This window comes from Leptinotarsa decemlineata, unplaced genomic scaffold (genome assembly GCF_025532065.1).
Source record: "Leptinotarsa decemlineata unplaced genomic scaffold, Ldec_3_MD MMD2_tig00078422_RagTag_RagTag, whole genome shotgun sequence".
NCBI lineage: Eukaryota > Metazoa > Arthropoda > Insecta > Coleoptera > Chrysomelidae > Leptinotarsa > Leptinotarsa decemlineata.
Genome location: NW_027412747.1, coordinates 8,292,971 through 8,313,635, shown reverse-complemented (window position 1 = coordinate 8,313,635; position 20,665 = coordinate 8,292,971). Strand labels below are relative to the sequence as shown.

The following is a 20,665-nucleotide window of genomic DNA, read 5'->3' as shown; positions in this document are numbered from 1 at the left end:
CTAAGTTTTTAGCTGTATTGACAGGAGTCAAGACAGTATGACCTAGTTCTAAATGGAAATTGTTTTCTGCAAATTTACGATTCTTCTGCGATCCAAAATGCATCATCATTGTTTTATTTGGATTAACTTTAAAATTATTAGCCCATTGATCAAATCAAGATCAGTGTTGAAGAGATTTTGTGCCTCAGCATACTCATATCGATTTTAAAGTACATGTATAATAGTATGTTATCAGCATACGCCTGTATTTAATGTTGATAAATCAATTCTGCCTTCCTCAAACGTTATTTTTTCGCATTTGATGAAAGTAAACATCAAAGGAACTGAACAATCAATGCCGGTCAAAATAAAATTATTTTCATTTGTAGGTGTGTTCTAGGCACATTTCCTCAGTCCTTTTCTTCTTTATCTCATCACTGTTTCGAGAATTACGCCTTATTTGTTATCACTAATTTATCACCAATTCTTGGACCAACAACTTTTTATGAATTTTTGCTTGTATAAATCATTTTTCTTGCATCATCGTCGCCTCCACAAATATTTACCCATGAACCTGGTCGCACACCAGACTAAAGTTCTTATCTCTCTAAAACACTGCCTTATCTATACGTTGTTTGAGAAAATGATATCAATGAAACAAGTGCGAGTTATCTGATCGGTCCTGAAAATATTGTTTATTCTGTTAATGCTGCAGGCTGCTAAAAGTGTCTTTCTATCGAAGAGTTATGAGGTACTACATAAATGTATAAGAGCACATTACACGTTTAGTAATAATGTCATTAGCTGAAAATAATGACTTTAATAATGAACGTGTAAAGTATTGAAACGGTAATGAAGCGTATCCAGATATTTTGATTTTCGTGCATCATTCTTAGCAGTGGGAGGGAATACTGTCAGTAATAATGATCGTGTAAAGTGAGGGCCCCATTATATCGTCATTACTCAGTTCAATATTTCAAGAAAAGCTGTACATATTGAAGCCGGTGACATTACAACTGAATACTTCAAATCTTCGAAGCTTCTTCCGATGGCTAAGAGTTAAAGCCAATCTTTCATTAACTGGTAAACTGTTCCGCATAACCGTATTTTTTCGTTTTAAAATTCGTTGTACCATTTGCAATAATTTATAGAAAGTGTCTTCGTCCATACGAAAATAATTTTTATGATCAATCGCTTCCTTCATATCACTTATTTCTTTCATTAACACTAAATGTGAATGGTGTTCCCGTTTTTCTAACCACTCCTTCATCCAATAACGGCGTTTAACATAACGATTCATACTTAATGCAATAATTATAACTAGACATGCTTTTGTTTTAAAATCTATAATAAATAATAAAGACACAGACTATGTGATTTCTACGCCACTCGAAACATAATAATGGTGAAAAAATAATATCGGTAATAATGAACATGTAAGGTGTAAAAAATAAAGTTTTACAAAAACGCAACACGTGTTTCGCTATGCAATAGCTTCTTCAGGCGTGTTATACTTCGGGCGTTACACACGCTTGAAGAAATTATTGTTTAATGAAACACGTGTTGCGTTTTTGTAAAACTGTGTTGTGAAAATCTCAAAGTGTTTCTTGAATCCTGAATCGGATTTAAAACATAAATGCGCTTTTTTGTTAAATACTTTTGTTCGATTTTATTTTCAATACTTGTAACAAATTAAAGAATTAACTGTCTTAAAAAATGTATTTCCAACAATATTTCACTAATCACAGATTAATTTATTTATTACAACACTTAGCAACTAACGCTTATTTTCACTGTTTGAATTTCTTGTTTAGCCGCTCGATTCAATTTCTGAACTGCCTTCTTGGGTCAAGAAAACGAACTTATATCTGTAACGGTCCTTTCTAGTCGGTCCTGTAGTCGGTTAGGTACAAGAATTTTACCGGCGATTCCCGACTGCATTCCTTCGCGGTGATGACGTTTCGCCACGAAATGTCATCACATTGGCAATTAATCTTCAAAAGGTTTAATTATGGGAAATCCATTAAGTCCCTTACTTGCGGAAATGTTCATGGATAACCTAAAGAAGTAGATTTTCAAACATCCTTTAATTAAGAATTTCTTGTATTGGCATAGATGTGTGGATGACGTTTTGGTATGTTTTACAGGTACCAAGAGAATTAGATACTTTTCATAGGGATATTAACAAAATTCATGAAAACATTAAATTCACTATTGAAGTAGAAGCAGTCAATTTCTTGGACTTAACAATTAGTAGAATGAACAACAACCATAATTTTTCAATTTATCGCAAACCGTCCTATACGGAAATTACTATGAATTACGATTCTACCCATCCATATCAACACAAAGTAGCAGCTTACAATAGCATGATTCACAGATTAGTCAATGTTCCTCTTTTAATAGATAATTTCAATAAAGAACTTAATATCATCAAGCAAATTGCAGTAAACAATAGGTTTAAAGCCGAATAAATAAACAAAATACTTACAAAAAAGTGTACGCAAAAGCGATTCGAGACGTTTTTCCTATAGAGATAATCAAAATTATAGAGCCGTATTAGGAGCCGTGTTAGGAATCACACGTTGAAAGGTAAGACCTCGTTAGTCCTTAGCTCGCACAAGTTTCTCAACTTCTGAGTGTTGTCGTTCGTATGGGGGCGACAGCTGATTAACGGATTTTAAACAGATTTTTTTTAACGTAATTTGGACAAACAATGGAAAAAGTGGCTTCATTTTTGAGGAACGATGTATTGAAATTGCATATAGAACAAATAATGTGAAGGGAAAGTTAGTTAAAAATAATAAAGACAAAACATCCAAATTCGAGAAATCAGGAGTATATAAATTAAAGTGTGGAACGTGTCCTGTATATATTGGCCAAACTGGCAGGACATTTAGGAATCGAATCCAGAAACATCATATGAGCTATGTACATAAAACAAATTTCAACATATTCAAATCATCTTGTAGAAGAAAATCATATTTTTAACACAAATTTCACACCTAGAAAATGAAGGTTTGACACTGAATCATTTGGAAGCAATGGAAATTAATAAACTTATGAATTCAAACATTATAGAACTTGTTTTCTTATTATTATTATTGATGTATAAGTGAGGTAATATGATTTAGATAATCATAATTGAAGAGGTACCTCAGGTAGAGGTTCAGGTAATTTCTTGGAGGTAGTCCCAATTGCAGTTACCTGTGGTATATAAATATTAGCGTAAGAAGAAACTACTATTCAAATCACTGTTGATAAAGCTGGTAGGTTAGCGAAACATGTCGTGATATATTTTTCAAATAAAGTTTGTGGAAATAAAATCGTGAGGTATAGTTTATGAAATTACTATGGATCTTCATCAAGTAACGGTCGAATCAATCAGAAAAAAATATATTACGACGTTTGAATAACATTCAAAGAGAAAGTTTTAACAGAATTTGGTTATACTGTGTGTTCTATTAAGTGTTCGATAACCATCTTAACTGAACCTGGAGTGGTTTCTAGACAATAGACAGACCATGCAGGTCAAAAAATATAAAATTGATTCAAGACTAAAGCACCGTTATTTCAGAAAATTAGACAGAATTTCATATTTTTTTTCAAGAATTCCGATTTAATCATACTCAAATCGTAGCATTTTCCTGAAATTTACTAGAAATTAGGTATGTTTTTAGGTGACAGCCAACTTTTATTTATTGCAACAATGTTTAACAGAATTCTAAAACTTCTCAACTATTTTTATACCAAGGCATATATACTGATAATAATGTGCATTTGAAAAAAAATTCGGGTACAAGTACTGAATTTGTATTTCATATTATTATGAATATGTTCGAAGTTTAACAGATGATAAAAAAAACATGAAAAAATTGTGCGAATAGCCATGGACCGCTTAAAGAATCTGCAGTTTGACAGTTTATCTTTTTTAAACTGATATTTCTTGTTCTTTTTATCCCATAGCATTCATATTCAGTACTGTAAATATCCAGAATTACAAACGCCTCTCAAGTCTCAAGATATTATTGACGTGTCCCGAAATAGTTTTAATTTGTGCAGATGCTTTGCCGACTATCGCCGAATGAAGAGAATAAAAAGTTGGCTTGTTTTAGTTCATCCAATCGATAAAAGAAAGTGGGTAAGCAGTTCCCAAAATTTCATGCCACTTATTTATAATGAAATGTGACTGGTCAAATTGTTCGATTTAATTTCAAACGATTTTTTCGTGGGATTCGTAATGAGTCACGCCGATAGTTTTGAAGATATCTGATAATTTGCAAAATCCAACGAAGTTCTTGCTCCTTCAATTATATGTTTGGTTTTTCCGGTAACCAGTTGTCGCCCCCGATGTAATATCCCCGAACTAAAATATTATACCCAGTGTCGCCTTACTATTAAATTTCACGGAACCGTACCTTGTACTTTGGCATTCTAAAATGTGTTGTTTCTCAATTTTCCGTTAAGTTAAACTCTAAATAACTTGCAGCGTTCGAAAACATCGGCTGCTATTTATGCCTGCGTAATATAAACAACATCAATTGTGGTCAATGACAGACTGAAATAATTCATGAATGATGTCAGTCCGTAACACCCGATTCCGACCAATTAACAGACTCGGCGAACAATTGAATGAATTAGACACCACCTACTATTAGGCTCATTCAAAAAGCGTCTATTAATTTTCTCTCTGTGAACCGTTTTTAATGTTGGTCCTGTTTTGTTCTATTGAAGTGCAGTTGTTTTTGTAGTTAGACGAATGAGCGCCTTCCGGCGCGAATTCGTTTCCACTTATTAAAATGTTGGTTTACGTTGACGGCCTTTTTTTCGTGTTACAGTTCGATCAGAATGTGTTCGCCAAATGCACCAACCCGGAGGGACCTGTCGCTTGGGCTCAATCGTTCGAGAAACTTCTAGAGGATTCGCTCGGACTTCATATGTTTGCGGTAAGTTTGACTATAACTATAACATACATTTTCAAAGACCACATAACTAACGGAGTTCAACAAGGCCCAGTACTGAGGCTCACCCTATGTCTCCTTAATAATAATGTCCTGCCATAAAAGTAAAACAATTGAACGAGTATAACAGATAACAGCCCATGATTAGTTACGATTCCAATGCACAGCACCGGACCTGGACTAGCACTGACGTCAAAAAAGAGGTGGGGATTTATTATAGTGTCATTTGGCAAACAACGTAGTTATTCTGAAAGTATGGAATAGACGTAATACTAGGTAACTATGATCAGAAATAGAATGTGTTTGAAGAGGAATGCTGTTCGGAACTTTGGCATATGGCACATCAGCTTTGAAATGGGAGGGTACCGAACCTCGATTATATCTTATCAAAACACTTGGAAAACAAAAACTGGGATGCCTAGAAGGCGGACCGGTAATCATACCTAGACTGGTTAGATTTTTGGAATGAAGGGGCTCTAATAATTTTAGATTTGGTAGCAGAGCTATTACTGGGGGTTATTGTTTCTACTTACAACGAACTTGTCCCATGGTTAGCCACTAGTCGAACAGGAATGTTCCTTGGTGAAATGAATGTCTCGTACAGAGGTTACAAGGGCAAGTGTTTAGTGTTAACTCTTATGTTTCACTATGAAACGGCTTTTGACGGACTATTTTGGCAAAAATGAGAGTGTTACCAGCGGCGCAAAGGTAAGTGTATATGTTATATTTATATTCACTTGACCCGAACTTCTTAGCTCGCCTCACATTAACGGCGGTTAATAATTTTTTTTAGATTGGAAGAAATTGGCTAGTCCTGCCAATGATGAATGATGAACCTGGTACTTCAGCCTCAAGCTCTAGTCATACACCGGACAATGTTAACATAGACTGCAGCAGTAAAATGGACATTTCTTTGTACAAAACTAAGCGGCTATCAGGCCGCTTAGTTACTGGCCGCTGGTTACAAAAGTATAAGTGGTTGTCATACTCTGAGATAGAAAACCGGGCTTACTGCACTCTTTGCTCCAACTGAAGTGGGTATGAGATCATCCCAGAAAACGAAAACAGGCCAGCTTATCCAAGAAGGATTCCAAAATTGGAAAAAAGCTATTTAAAAATTTGAGTCACATTCTCAATTACAATACCACAAACATGACATGATCGTTCTCAACAATTTGAAAACAGTAATGGAAGGGAAGATGAATCCCATAGACAGATCTTTGATGCAGGCAAAGCCAATCAGGCGAAAGAAAATGCGGAGAGGTTAAAACCTATAATAGAAACGGTAATTTTTTGTCGACGTCAGGGAATAGCTCTTCGAGGCCACAGAGACTACGGAGACTTCAACTTAGACGCAATGCCAGATGATAATGAGAGGAATTTCAGAGCCCTATTGCGGATGCGTATTGAAGCAGGTGATGAAAAATTAAGAGATAATTTCAAGTCATGTGGTAAAAATGCCACTTATATAAGCTGGAACATCCAGGACCAAATCATTGAAGCTTGTGACAAAGTAATAACATTCACATAGTTAAAGATGTTACTTTTTTTAGTGTGTTAGCTGATGAGATGACAGACTACAGACGTGTCGACTCAAGAACAGGTTTCATTGTCTGTGAGGTATGTATCTCATAACACGAAGGATGGTTATAAGATTAATGAAAAGTTTTTGCAGTTTGTGGCTCCAAGTGCAATCTTGAAATAAAAGGTCTGAGAGGACAAGGATATGATGACGCATCAGCCATGAGCGGAAAGGTCAAAGGTGCACAGGCTTTTGTGCAGAAACGTTGCCCGAAGGCAATACTGCGCGTCACACAGCCTTAACTTAGCCATTACAAATGCTGCAGAGGTCAGATCTATCAGAAATTATTTTGGCACTGCTGAAAAAGTATGGTCTTTTTTTAACACACCAAAGAGGCAAAATGTTCTCCAGGGAAAAATTGAAACCCTAGCACCAAACTCAACTTGCTATGCCCAACCAGATGGATTCAAAGGCATGATGCTGTCCTCGTCATGAAGGAGCTGTACAACCCTATCATTTCATCCTTAGATGAAATCAAGTGTTGGTATGATAAGGACACATCTTCAGGGACCGATGTCCTTTTGACAACTATATGTCACTCAGAATATATTATAGCTCTAGTATCAGCTGAAAAGCTACTCGGCTACACTTTGACATTGTGTCAAAAGCTACAGTCAAGTGATGCGAATCTCTGAGCAGCTTTGAACTTTGCTGACTATGTACTTCAAAGTCTGAAGTCACTAAGAGAAAAAGTTGATGAAGAGTTTTCAGTCTTGTTTCAAGAGGCACAAAAAATGGCCGAATTGAGTTAAACTATAATTAGTGTTCCAAGGATTGTTGGGAGGCAGACACACAGAAGCAATGTCTCAGCCGAAAGCACAGAACAATTTTATAGAATTAACGTATTCATCTCCTGGATTGAAAGTTTTATTTCCTGCATCGAGGAACGTCTCTTAAAGCACAAAAACATTTTGGAAGGGGTTCACTGCTTGCTTAATACTTATTCAGAGAATAGTGAAGAAAGTAAAGAAATGAAAGAGGCATTTTTGAAATTGATTGAAGTTTATGAAGAAGATTTGGAAAACAACAGCTTAAACGTGTTGATGGGAGAAATGGAAGTTTACCAAGCTTTTCTCCAACGAAACAAGGCACACCACGTCAATGTAATTGATTTTCTAAATATTTGTGATAAAACAATCTTTCCAAACATCCATATCCTGCTCAATATTTTCATCACTATACCTGTATCGACCAGCACAGCAGAGCGCTCTTTTTCCACTCTTCGGAGAACCAAGACATACCTAAGAAAGGCGATGTCTGAGAGTAGGCTAAATGGCTTAGCCAATCTTAATATCCACAGGGAAATTCCAGTTGGCACAGACAGTGTATTATCCATACTGACGAAGACCCAAAGAAGATTCAATTTTGTTTTGTAAGACAGCCGATATAAAAAGATTTTGTCAAAATAAAACCTAAAATCTTATTTTATCTGCTGATTTTTATCATTCATTCCTATAATCCCTACTCAAAACTTACATTCAAAGAGCTAAAATGAACTTAACACGTTGACTGCCCCCGTATATATTCTATACTTTTGACAGGTGCCAATCTATTTTTTCAATGAAATTCACATTTTTTATATCAAATATCCCAGAAAACATTAAGAATAGAAACCCTATTCTGTTGTTCATTTCATTTCTATTAATTCATTTCAACCGTATAAATCGTCGGCACCAGATGATATTTACCGGTCTAATAAAAAAAATCTCACACCAGAACTAAAACACTGTTTCTCGACGCGCACTAGTTCCGGTGTGAGAAAAGTTTTCATTAGATTAATTTTGGGTTAAGAGGTTCCAATTCTACCTATCAAGATATTTGCCCAGTAATGCTGTGACATGGACAGGAATTCCTTCAACATAAGTCCAAATAAACAGTAGTAGCATTCACCAAAAGTATCGAACGTAGGACCTCTACAACTACAACGTGGATATACTGTCAGAGAAGTTTAAATATATGGGAGTGACACTAGATACCAAACTGGTCTGACAGGATAAAAAGGAAAGCGGATATAGCACTGATGATGATTAGACGTATTTAAGGAAAGACATGGGAAACCAAACTCAATAGTGGTTAAACCCGGGAACAACAGAACAGCTAAAAAATATTACTGGAGTTTTTCCAATACCAAACCGCTATTTTAACACCTCGACACGTGTTTCGATCACCAAGTGATCATCTTCAAGAGGAAGATTAAAGGAAGTTTAATCTTCCTTTTGAAGATGATCACTTGGTGATCGAAACACGTGTCGAGGTGTTAATATAACAGTTTGGTGTTGGAAAAAACTTCAGTAATATACATTACTACACCAAAGGTTCCAAAAAGTGCATTACAAGAACAGCTGAACTTAAGAACTTACAGGTAGACTCAACAACTTACAGCAGTGTCAGCTCCGGAGTATATATTGAACACTGTCAGATCCCACTGCCTTAATATTGAGGCTGAGAAAGATTTGCTTAATTTTTTTTGAAATTTCTCTGTCGAAGATCTGAGTGAACGAGATTCACTCATAAACTTAATGATCATGGATATTATTTTGGCTATTAGTACTTAGATCTGATATGCCAGCTTTGTAAAGAGTGAGCCAAATTGGACACTTTTAAAAGGAAACTCCTGTTTTCATCATCTTCAAGAGGAAGATCAGTTTGATCGAAACACGTGTAGAGGTGTTGAAATAACGGTTTGGTGTTGGGAAAAACTCCAGTAATATTCGTCACTACACCAAAGGTTCCAAAAAGTGCATTATAGGGATGATGAGTTAGAATAAATAGTCGTTTTAGGAGCTGTTGAAAATAATCCCAAAACAGTAACGCGAAATTTGAAAATATCAACAGACGTACCAAGAACTAACGTTAGGAGGAATTTTGAAAAAACAAAAATTCAAGCCGTATAGGATACAGGACCAGAAGAGTTCGTCAACTCGGACCAGGAGATTTTGAACGCCGCATGGCTTGGCACTGCCAGTGGTTTCTGGAAAGTTGTAAGCAAGTGCGTGATTTTTCGGTAAATTGTATTTGGACAGATGAAGCTTATGTGAGTAGTGCCGGCATTTTCAACCGCTACAATTCTTATACTTGAGAACAACAACAATATCCTCATTCTATTGTGGAGCAGAGAAGTCAGGGAAGATTTGGATTCAGTGTGTGGCAGGTGTTTTCAGGGAAAGAATCATCGACCCGTTCATTTATAATAGCACTCTCACATCTCAGAGGTGTTTATAAAATTTAAGGCAAAATATTGAACCCCTTGTTGATGAATTGCCACTAATGTAGCTCAGAAAAATATATTTTCAACAAGACGGGGCTTCGCCTCACAACACTGCAATGGGGAATGTTCCTCAATTTGGGTTATTACAGCAAATGCAAGTCTGAACAAAATAAAGTTGAGTTTAATTCATGAGTTTTTAAAATTCACTTCGAAAAGTATTCAAATTGATGTTTCAAATGTTGGGTTTCAATTTTTAAAGGGATTTGTTTCTAATTTACATATTGGCAACAGCGCCTATATCAAGATGAAATAATTTATACGTACCTAGATATTCTACTTTAAAAAAGGAAAATTATCTTTATAAATCAACAATTAAGGCAAAATATAAATTATAGTTCAATACCACCTCCACAAGCCACATAAACCATAGTTGTTTTGTTATTTATTTATATAGAGGAAGATAGGTTAGGTGGCCAAAATGTCATATGTCACAGAATGTCTCGGAACTCGGAACATAAGTAAACAGAACAGCACGGCTCTGAAATATGTCATCTTTGTTTGTCTCATACAGGTAACAGATTCATTGTCCTTTATTAGCTATAACCGATGTTGCCAAATGGTGAAATAGAAACGAATCCCTTCAAATGTTGAATGCATTATTTCATTCCTATTTTTTAAGTATTTAAATAATTTTTTAAAGAAAAAGGTTGAAATGATAAGTTCAGAATGCGTTGTTTTAGAGCTCTTTTATGAAAACTACTTGATTTTCGTCAGGAGAAACATTTCCCATTGTCACCGATTTTTCGGCTGCAAATTTTGGTAATAATTGGATAGTCAAACAAAGATCCAAATTTCTTTCTGTTTTATCGCCACGTCGTCCAAAGCCTACTTGATCAAAGTGTGCGTTTCAAAGTCTACATGAAAAAACCTAAAAGTTTTGTATTTCAAAGATGACTCTATCAAGTGTGTCACATTTTTGGAAAGGTAATTTTTAGCTCTATTAAAATATGCAGGAATATACGGGGTATCTTATTGAAAAATAGTTTTCCATCAATAACTATTGATATCTCATTTGAAAAAATTTGTTTTCTACACAATTGAATTCGACCTAAATAGGCTTTGGAAATGTTTTCATAGAAACAAAAAATTTTGATAGGAAAAAGGTTAGAGCAACTTTTCGAAAACTGCTCATTTTCGAAAAACAGCATATATTTCTTCATGAAAATTTAGAATTTTTACAATAAGTTTGATAACGTCATATAATGTGAAAAAGTATTCATTTTCATAAAGGGGAAATTTGTGATTTTGCTTAAAGTTTAGTACCTCTTGGGGTGGTGTAATAAATAACTCCGTCAAAGATTTTCGTAAGTCTGGTATGTTAAATCACAGTCAGCAGTTTCACTACGTCAATGCAATTATAAAAAATACTATATTCTCTTTGAAATTTGAAACCACTTTCGTTGAAGTGAATATGAGGATTTGAAATATTTGGGTGTCCCGTCCGTTTCGGAAAAGACCTAAAGAAATAATTCATTTTGGTAAACCTGAATTCCACATTAGTTTTTCTTTATTTTTCAGGAGTTTCTCAAAAAAGAATTCAGCGCGGAAAACATCTACTTCTGGACGGCATGCGAGAGGTTCAAGAAATTACCACCTGGGATCGAAAAACAAGCTGAAGCACGCAGGATTTACGAGCAACACCTCAGCGTCGGCTCTCTCGAAGCCGTTAACGTAGACTCACAAGGAAGGCAGTTCACCGAACAAGTCCTCCAAGAAATGAATAACAATATGTTCGATCAAGCCCAGAAACAAATCTTCAATCTAATGAAATTCGATAGCTATCCGAGGTTCTTGAAATCTGATATTTACAAGCAGTGCTTGTTAGGAGAGGTGGATAAGGCAACGATTGATACTAGGTAAGACGGTGTTTTGTCTCACTTCTGACACCATTGAATGTTTTATCCCACTTCTGGAATTGTTATTTTCAACCCACCTCTGACACCAACTAATGAAAACATCACTTTTTAGGTTACTTTTGGAACAGCAGCAAAAGAAATCGCCGTCGAAACTGATGAAATCTGTTAGCAACGCCGAAGATAGAAGGAGAAAATCCCTTTTACCTTGGCATAGGAAAAACAGGTCGAAATCGAGAGATAGAGGTGAATCAGAGTACACCCAAAGAGAAAATGATGAAACTGTCAATGATCGATCGGAAAATTATATTGTTAGCAGTGGTCAAAATGACGTCCATTCGAGTGGGTCATCTTCGACCTCTCTGGAATTCGTTATTATAAATCAGGTAACATTTTGAGAAACGAAATGATTGAGGCATGGCACGATTCCACTTCCGTTTTAATTTCATTCCTTTCAATATGTGAACTTTCCAAAATAAAAGTCAAAAGAATTGGCACATCCTGTTATGAAATGGGACAAAAGGCATATTGAAAGAATAAGTACTTCTTCAATAATCCCATCCTAATCAATTCTTCATTTTTTGTTTAATTTTGAAGTAACCTGTTCTCGTTATATGTGACCCGTAATAGAAAATTTTTTTATCACAGGATTCTGACAATCAAGCGCAGGCGACTCTAGAAAAATTATCTTCGAACGGGGCGAAAACTGCCTTATGTAGAGTAATTTTGAACAACGGTACTACAACCGTTGTCAAAATAAAGGAATCTGAAACTATCCAAGAGCTGGTGACCAGAGTGTTGGAGAGAAAAGGGCTGAGCTATTCATCTTTTGAGGTACTCACTGACAAGCATGAAAAGGTGAGAAAATCTGTCTATAAACTATTCTATTTAAAAATAATTTTGGTGTTTTCTAATTTGTATATATAGAAACTAATGTGACATTTAGGCTTCTTACGAGAAAAGGCTGAACCAGGTAATTTATTACATTTTTCGTTGACATCAGAGCATAGAACTTCAAGAAGAAAGAGAACCATTTATTGAGTTTATATTTTTATCAACATTCGTATTAATCATAGTCTGTATTTTAAAGTAATTATGATGGAATGTGAGATTCCATAACTGGATGAGATCTTGAAAAAATCCATATAGTCCGGAAACTAGTTTTAGTAGTTTCCTGATAATAGTATCTTGGTTAGAAATGTATTTTCATCAAACTTTAACGGCCACCAAAGGTTCCAGATAGCCTCAACAGTATTTTTCTGCTTTGAGTTTTTAGTGTTACAAATTTTTCACGTAACCTTCCAATGCTTTATCAAATTATTAATATTCACACCAGTGAAGATGGTAATTTTAGCAAAATCAATGAGCAGTATAAGTTTGCTGTATAGTTTGTTTGGGTTGAGAATTTTTGATATGATATCACCCGAAGATGATTGTGGATACTAGCAATCGAAACGTCGTGACGTATCTTGGCTTGGAACACTTTAATTTTTATTTCATTTTAAATGTTCAATTTCAATTATTTGCTCAATTTTTATTTTATTGTAATTTCATTTCGGGGTGTTGTTGTTGCTTAATATAATTGTTATTTTTATTCATTTCGATTTTTATTTGTTCTTTTAAGAATTTCAAATCATGTTTGTTTGAAGATGGTTGACAATGTTTCGTGGTGCATTTCATTAGTTCGGACTTCCATTGTCTAATATGATATAAATTGATTTGAAATATCTGAAAGAATCTGTAAAAATTAAAAAGAATAGTTGAAAAAGAACAAATATATTATATATATTAAGGTTATAGCAGTTATCACCCGAAGACGATTGTGGATACTTACAATCGAAACGTCGTGACGTAATTTGGTTTGGAATTTTTTAATTTGTAATTTCAGTTCTTTGTTTGATGAAAATTGTTATTTTTCGGTTAATCTTTTTATTGTTTTCATTTTTTTATAGATTCTTTCAGGGATTTCAAATCAATTTATACTATTGTAGACAATGAAAGTCCGAACTGATGAAATATTATATTTATTGTGCTTAATGTGCGCCAACAACGCGTTGGAAATCTTCATTTGAACACTTTTTTGGTCTAACGTGAGCAAACGTTGCACCCAACGGGCGGAGAGCTTTTTCATGCCTAAAAGTTGATCTAATATGTGACAAACATGTTTATTTGACATGTTCATAACCATTGCAATTTCTCTCACTTTAATTCGGCGGTCGTCTAGCACCATTTGAACTTTGGCGATTTTTTCGTCGGTAGTTGCAGTTTTTGGACGTCCCTAACGTTCGTCTCCCAAGCTCTTGTGGTAAATAATGGGGCAAATTCCCCATACACAGAATCCAACTCATCTTTGATTTGCGTAGGCGTAAAAATACCCACATCAACTCACTCAATCGACTGTTGCATAACAACTGACATCCATAATGGTTGAAACTTTGTAACTGTCAACAGATGAACAACGAAATTCATGCTTTTATTCATGAGTGCTGCTATCTTCATGTTGAGGTCGAAAACTTTTCAGACCATCCTCGTAAATATAATCCAAGACGCAATTCACTACATGGTAGTTTCAATGTATTTTATATAACAATAGGTAGGTACAAAACTCAATTAGATATATGATTAAATCTGGTGACACAGGTAGATTTTCAAAAAATGATTGCAATGCGTTATAATTTTTAGGAAAACAAGTTCAACAGTGGTTAGTGTTGGTCATTTAAAAGGAAATTTGAATGTTTGCATTTATTGATATCCAGAGATTCCTTCATTTTCTGTGTGTAATATGTCGTAGTCTATGGTGAAATCGTGGTTGTTCTCTAAAAGGTGGCTAGTGTAGGTGGAATTTTCTATATAAACTTTTGGACACAATCCATATGTTCATTTGTAGAACCCTGATTTGCTATTTTTGTCCCTGTTTGACTTGTTCTTTATATGTCTACCCAAGAAGTTACCGGTCTTATATGCTATGTTAACGTTCTCTTCTGTTAATAGTCTTTTTATTTTATCTGATGATTTTCCTGTATATATTTGTGTATATAACATTCAAATTTCCTTATAAACGACCAACAAGAAGTGCTTAAAGTTCTTTCCATAAAATGCCAACTATCAACATATTTATAATTTTTTTCCAGAGGTAATATTGCACTATAATTGTTTTTTCCAAAATCTACCTGTTTTACCAGAATTAATCATTTATCTAATTAGGTTTTGTACATACCTACTGTTATATCAAAGACGTAGAATAGTTTGAAGTACCAGTTCGTCTGATGAAACACTTCTTGAAATAAATTTATAGTGTGAAAATTGTATAATTATTGTCATGGACTTGGGGAATATGATGTGAAATTCTCTGTATACAGTCATTCCAGAAAGAAATGTACTTACTGTCACACACTTGGGTAATAATAATAAAGGTTCTTCATTTTTCACACAAAATATAAACCAAAACACAATTCATCCATTAAATGATTGAAACATCTAATAAAAGGTGGGGCAAGTGAATGTGTTCAGAACACACATTCTTTTCAAATGAACTTGGAATATACTATCCTGAATATTCCTTATTCTTCACTTTCAAAAATTATTCATTCCAAAATGTATAGAGTTTCAAATTGATTACTTCCTTCCTTTCTTTGGAAGATTCTCTCATCCTTTTTTTTGTATCAGATGGAGTAGTAGAAAGCCAAAAACTGTCCCAAAAAATGAAGATATTACATTCCTTTATTCAAATGATTAATTTTCAGTGCTTGGACGTGAACGAACCCTCTTCAAAACTGACAGACTGCGAAGTGACTGTCGAACAACGAGTCGTATTCAAACTGGACCTGCCCAACAGGAAAACGATCAACATCAGGTCGAAATACACAAAAATCATCATCGAGGTATTGAGACCGAGTCTGCACAAGTACCAATACAATTTAGACCAAGTCATCGTGATGAACGGAAAATCCCCCATAGATCTACATTTACCTGTGACTTCCATAGATGGCATGAGGTTGAAGGTACTGCTTTGCGAGGGTGAGTACATTTATTGTTTCCTCTAAAAAACATGTTGACCCAAGGATTTGCAGTTGGCATTTTTGCCAACTTCACATGTGAAACACGTATATTTAGTTGTATTGTATGAGATAATACATTGGCAATAAATTTAAAGTTTATTTAGTAATCAAGATTTATAACACTGTAGAACTTTCATTAAAATATTCCTGAACAAACTTGTCAACTTAAGGAAGAGACAAAAAACGTACAGGGAGAATAACAAGTTTCCATTTTGGAAATTATTATTATTATAGTTATCGCTACTATATTCTTTAATAATAAATATAATATTTTAAATATCAGTTGTCTTTCTAAAGCTACTTACAAATTATCATAATTTATAGAACCATTAAATCAGGAGATAAAAATATAAAATATCATTAAGCAATTTCCCAGAAATCAGAACAACAAAATGTACAAAATCATACAACTGCTCTGAAGCCTTCACACATTCCTAGTAATTGTTTAATAAGAAGGAGAATAACAAGTTTCCATTTTGGAAATTATTATTATTATTATAGTTATCGCTACTATATTCATTAATATCAGATATAATATTTTAAATATCAGTTGTCTTCCTAAAGCTATTTACAAATTATCATAATTTATAAAACCATTAAATAAGGAGATGAAAATATAAAATATCATCAAGCAATTTCCCAGAAATCAGAACAACAAAATGTACAAAATCATACAACTGCTCTGAAGCCTTCACACATTCCTAATAATTGTTTAAAATTTTTGAATCAATGTATTTGAGTCCGGCATAAAACTACTAGCACACGGATCTTTTATTTTTGAATCACTCTAATGAAATTTGATTTGACTATAGTAGAGAAGAGTACTTTTATTTGACTAATTTACATACTATAGTATATTTATGGCAAGTCATGAGTACAGAAATCCTTGTTCGGAGTTGAAACGATGATATCATGTTCTAGGAAAAAAAGTAGGTTAATTGAATGTATAAATATAAAATCATTGAATTGAGGATTTAATGAGGTGTTGGAGAAAAAACTTTCTAATAGTACATTTAAGTTTTGCAAAGCTTAGTGCCTTCATAGATGAGTGGAAAAGGTTATGAAAATGTGGGTTCAGTGAATTTCTCTTACTAATTGTTGATTTATGTCTGGGCAGATTCAATAAACTTGCGGATCTCGTTCCATATGAGTAAATATCACAATGCCTGTCAAATTTATTAACGTTTTCATGAATCTAGAAAAAGTTTATAGATATATAATGTGGCATAATGCTAAGTGAACAAAAACAGTATGACAGAGCTGCAGTGTAACCTGCTTTGCTATTATTCTTATGGCCTGTTTCTGGCACCTGAAAACACTAATGGAGTTACTTTAATGACCTCAAATCAGAATACCATATGACATAACTGAAAGAAATAATCCATAGTAGGCTTTTTTGAGCGTCATTAAGCTGACCACATTATTTAATCCTCTCAGAACAAACAAAACAATAGAAAGTATGCTAGTCACAGTATTGATATGACCAGACCAGCTCAATCTATTATCAATAACGAATCCCAAAAAATGTATACTTTTAGTTGGGTGAATATTTGGATTGGTAGATGCAATTATATTTTGATTTTCATTCAGATTCAGCTCATTAGCAGCAAACCAAACATGCTGATTTTTTGCTATCTCGTGTCATTAGTTATAAGCTGGTTAAGTCTTATAATAAAGTCGTATCATCTGCAAACCAGGTACATCTTGCTGGTTTTAAAAAACTGCATAGGTCATTGATATAAATCAAAAACAATAGTGGACCTAAAACGACCCCTAAGGAACTCCATGCTTCATTTTTTTGAGATCTGACTTCACGTTGTTCACTTCAACATATTGGTACCTATTCGTGAGATAAGACTGAACGAGCTTGAGAGCTATGGCTCAGATACCATAGTTACTCATTTTTTCAATCAAAATAGTATTCGCCACACAGTCAAAAGCATTTGTCAGGTCACATGGAGTCAAAAAAGAGTGATTTTCCTGATCAAGACCTTCGACTATGTTAGATACTAGATTGTAAGCTGCTTGAGTAGTAACCTTATTTCTTCAAGAACCATATTGGGAACTGTTGAAGTAGAACTGTTCAAAGTAAGAATAAAAACAATTTTTCTAAATTATTTCAATTACTGTAAGAACGTACTCATTTCAAAAATACAGGGCTATTCAAATTCGAGTCTACACATGGGGATCTCCTAAACTGCAAGAGATAGAGTAAGTTAAATCGGTGCAAAGTTGCCTATTTCCGGATACTATTGAATGATTGCAAAAAGTCGACTTTTGCTTTTTTGGTTCCTGAGATATAAAAGTACTGCTTCTTGACGCACGTTTCTCCAATAAACTGTTTCTGATATGTACGTTTGAGGAAAAAGGAAACTATTCGTTTCCCAAATAATGTTTATTCATCAATGAACATTACTGATCTACATACACACTTGGAAAAATATATAATATAATGACCCTTCACAGCAGTTTCCCAAAAAAAACCTACTCGACCCTTTTGTAAACGCTTAAAAAGAAACATAATATATATCTAACAAAAACAGTGGCGTATCCTATTCAATAATACATTACAGTTTCTATTATAGCAACTATTATGTTCTCATCACCGATCTATAACTTCCACTTGTACAATGTAAATTGAATAAGATTTTATCCTTATTTTCAGGTTCCAGATTGGACATAAATTCATCATTAAGATTGAACAGCAACAAAGTTACCAAACTGGAAGAGATAACCAACCGAGTGTTTGAGAGCATACTTCAAGAAAAATCAGACTCATCTGTTTTTAAACAGAACAAATCTGAAAAAGGATCTGTCAAGGTATGTATGCAGTCCATTTCTGTCAAATATTTTCTGAGCATGTTTATCATCTGCATAGACTTTGTTACTGCTGCCAAACATCAGGTTCCTGAGTTTTTTTTTATTTTAGAGTGAAGATTGGGGATCCGAACACTCTTCAACGTTCATCGGGAAGTTTCTGAGGCGGGACTCAGGCTTGCACGATCGAAAAAAGAAAATGATTGCAAAGAAATTAAATTCTAATGAGGATACAGTCATCGTTGCTGGCAGCGATCAGTGTCCGAACAAAAAGCCTTTGGTCGCTAAGTTGAGGGCAGGTGCTAGCAAGTTGCATGTCACACGCAGCGAAAGTGATGGTGAGAATGAGAATATCATTATTGAATTTCTTGTCTCATTAAATTAACTTTTCTGATAGTGGAAGAAGGAAATCAAAAGAGGGACCAAGACTAAACAAACTCCCAATAAAAACTAACACATTGTTTAGCAAGAATAATCTTGGCACATCGTTTTTCATATTAAATATGTCTGTAAGTGGTTAGGACACGGTATCAATTTTTAGGCATATTTCTTGATAATAGATTACTAGATTTTTTTATTAACTGCTTGCTAAACAAACAAAAGACAGAAAAAAAATTATTTCAATAAAGACTCTTGAAAAAGATGTGTAAATCATACACCGAAATTTCTTTCAAAAGAAACTGGAAGAATTCCTTCCATAATAACTACTTTATAATCGTTCAAATACAAGAAAATACAAGAATAGCTTTCAACCTTTAAGTAGACCTTAAACAATTTCAAATGAAAATATGATCTCAAATTCCTCATCAGCACCTTCTTCAATATTTTTTAAATATCCTCAGTCCTTGCAAACAGTTCACGACTATATAGGACTCTAAGAAAAAAATATTTTTATCATAATGGTAAAGTAGGAAGCCAAAAAGATTCTATACCAAAAATTTTTTTTTTTTGAGGGTAATGTAGTTGTATAGTTTTTTCGAGGATTAAACTTTTATGAGTCCACCTGGAGAATGAAAATGTTCCTTGTGATATGACATCAAACCTCTTTCATATATTGAGTTGTGTAACTTTCCAATGTATGATATTTGTTTCAATTCCATCACAAATGGTTGGAGTACAAACTGTCCATAATTGTTATGTGTAGATTTTTTTTCTAGTTTGTATGTGTAATGTTCATAAATGTTTTGTGTAGATTTTTTTTTTAATTCGTATGTGAAAAAAAAGTCTATACATCTTTTTGAAGGTTCTTATCGATACAGTTAAATTTTTCTTTAGAAACTTCTCACTCACCCTTCATTGATGGAAAAAAGATTTTTTTCTCAAACTAATCTCTCCTAATCTAAACAAATCTCCCTATACTTGGTCATTACGAATACACTTGTCAGAAGTTAGAAAATCAGTCATTATTTTGAATATTATTAATGTAAATAAATTCCAAAATACCACCTTTTTTTATTTTTACTAGAAACTTCATTTCTTCTAATATTGAGAACCTTTTTTTCAGAACTAGTGGAAGGTCTTTCTCGTGCTCAACGAAGATTGGAGGACCAGCGAGGCACGGAAATCAATTTCGAGCTCCCGGACTTCCTGAAAAACAAGGAAGGTGATTGCCAGACGAAACCGCAAGTTCAAGCCGAACCTGACAGAAATTCTCTGTTCTACTTGGCAGAGTCCACGTCGAACTCACAACCAGAGAGAGCTGCTCTTTTGGCTTCAGCGAAGAATTTGAAGCAGGAACGTCAGTCCAACTACGAAAATAGATACGTGCTAATCAGAGACAAAATAGTTGACGATAGCCTCAAATCACCACCCTTCATTTCGAGCTCAGAGGAAACTAGTTCATCCAATCAGTCGACTCCCGCAAAATCATCATTGAACAACACAGTTATTGAGAACAACAGGCACGGAGACCCACCCCCGCTGCCACCCAAGCCGAAAATCGTACCAATTAAGCCCAAAAATTGGGGTCAAGCCATGTTCTTGGAACAGACATCCAGCAGCTTTGTATAGAGTTCGGCGAAGTGGTTCAATATTCTTTAGAAATGTTCTAGCTTTAAATGGTATTATTTATTATGAGTATATTATTGGTACGTTTTGTATTGAAGAAGTATTATATTTAATATTTAAATATATATTTTTATGTTACA

General features: G+C 34.2%; 1 protein-coding gene across 8 annotated transcripts in view; it reads left to right on the top strand.

The window, feature by feature from the left end:
• The window catches only part of loco (regulator of G protein signaling family member locomotion defects), a 94,133-nt gene extending 73,468 nt beyond the window's left edge, over positions 1-20,665 (top strand). For 6 of the 8 annotated variants that reach the window (XM_023158989.2, XM_023158993.2, XM_023158992.2 and 3 more), the window contains 8 exons: positions 4,818-4,925; positions 11,309-11,646; positions 11,759-12,029; positions 12,292-12,501; positions 15,387-15,660; positions 18,367-18,521; positions 18,631-18,856; positions 20,023-20,665. In XM_023158989.2, coding sequence (XP_023014757.2) covers positions 4,818-4,925; positions 11,309-11,646; positions 11,759-12,029; positions 12,292-12,501; positions 15,387-15,660; positions 18,367-18,521; positions 18,631-18,856; positions 20,023-20,528 — 2,088 coding nt within the window. In that variant the 3' untranslated portion in view covers positions 20,529-20,665. Of the gene's footprint in view, positions 1-670; positions 731-4,817; positions 4,926-11,308; positions 11,647-11,758; positions 12,030-12,291; positions 12,502-15,386; positions 15,661-18,366; positions 18,522-18,630; positions 18,857-20,022 lie in introns of those variants that run through there. The other 2 variants (XM_023158995.2, XM_074186056.1) reach the window with 2 other exon arrangements.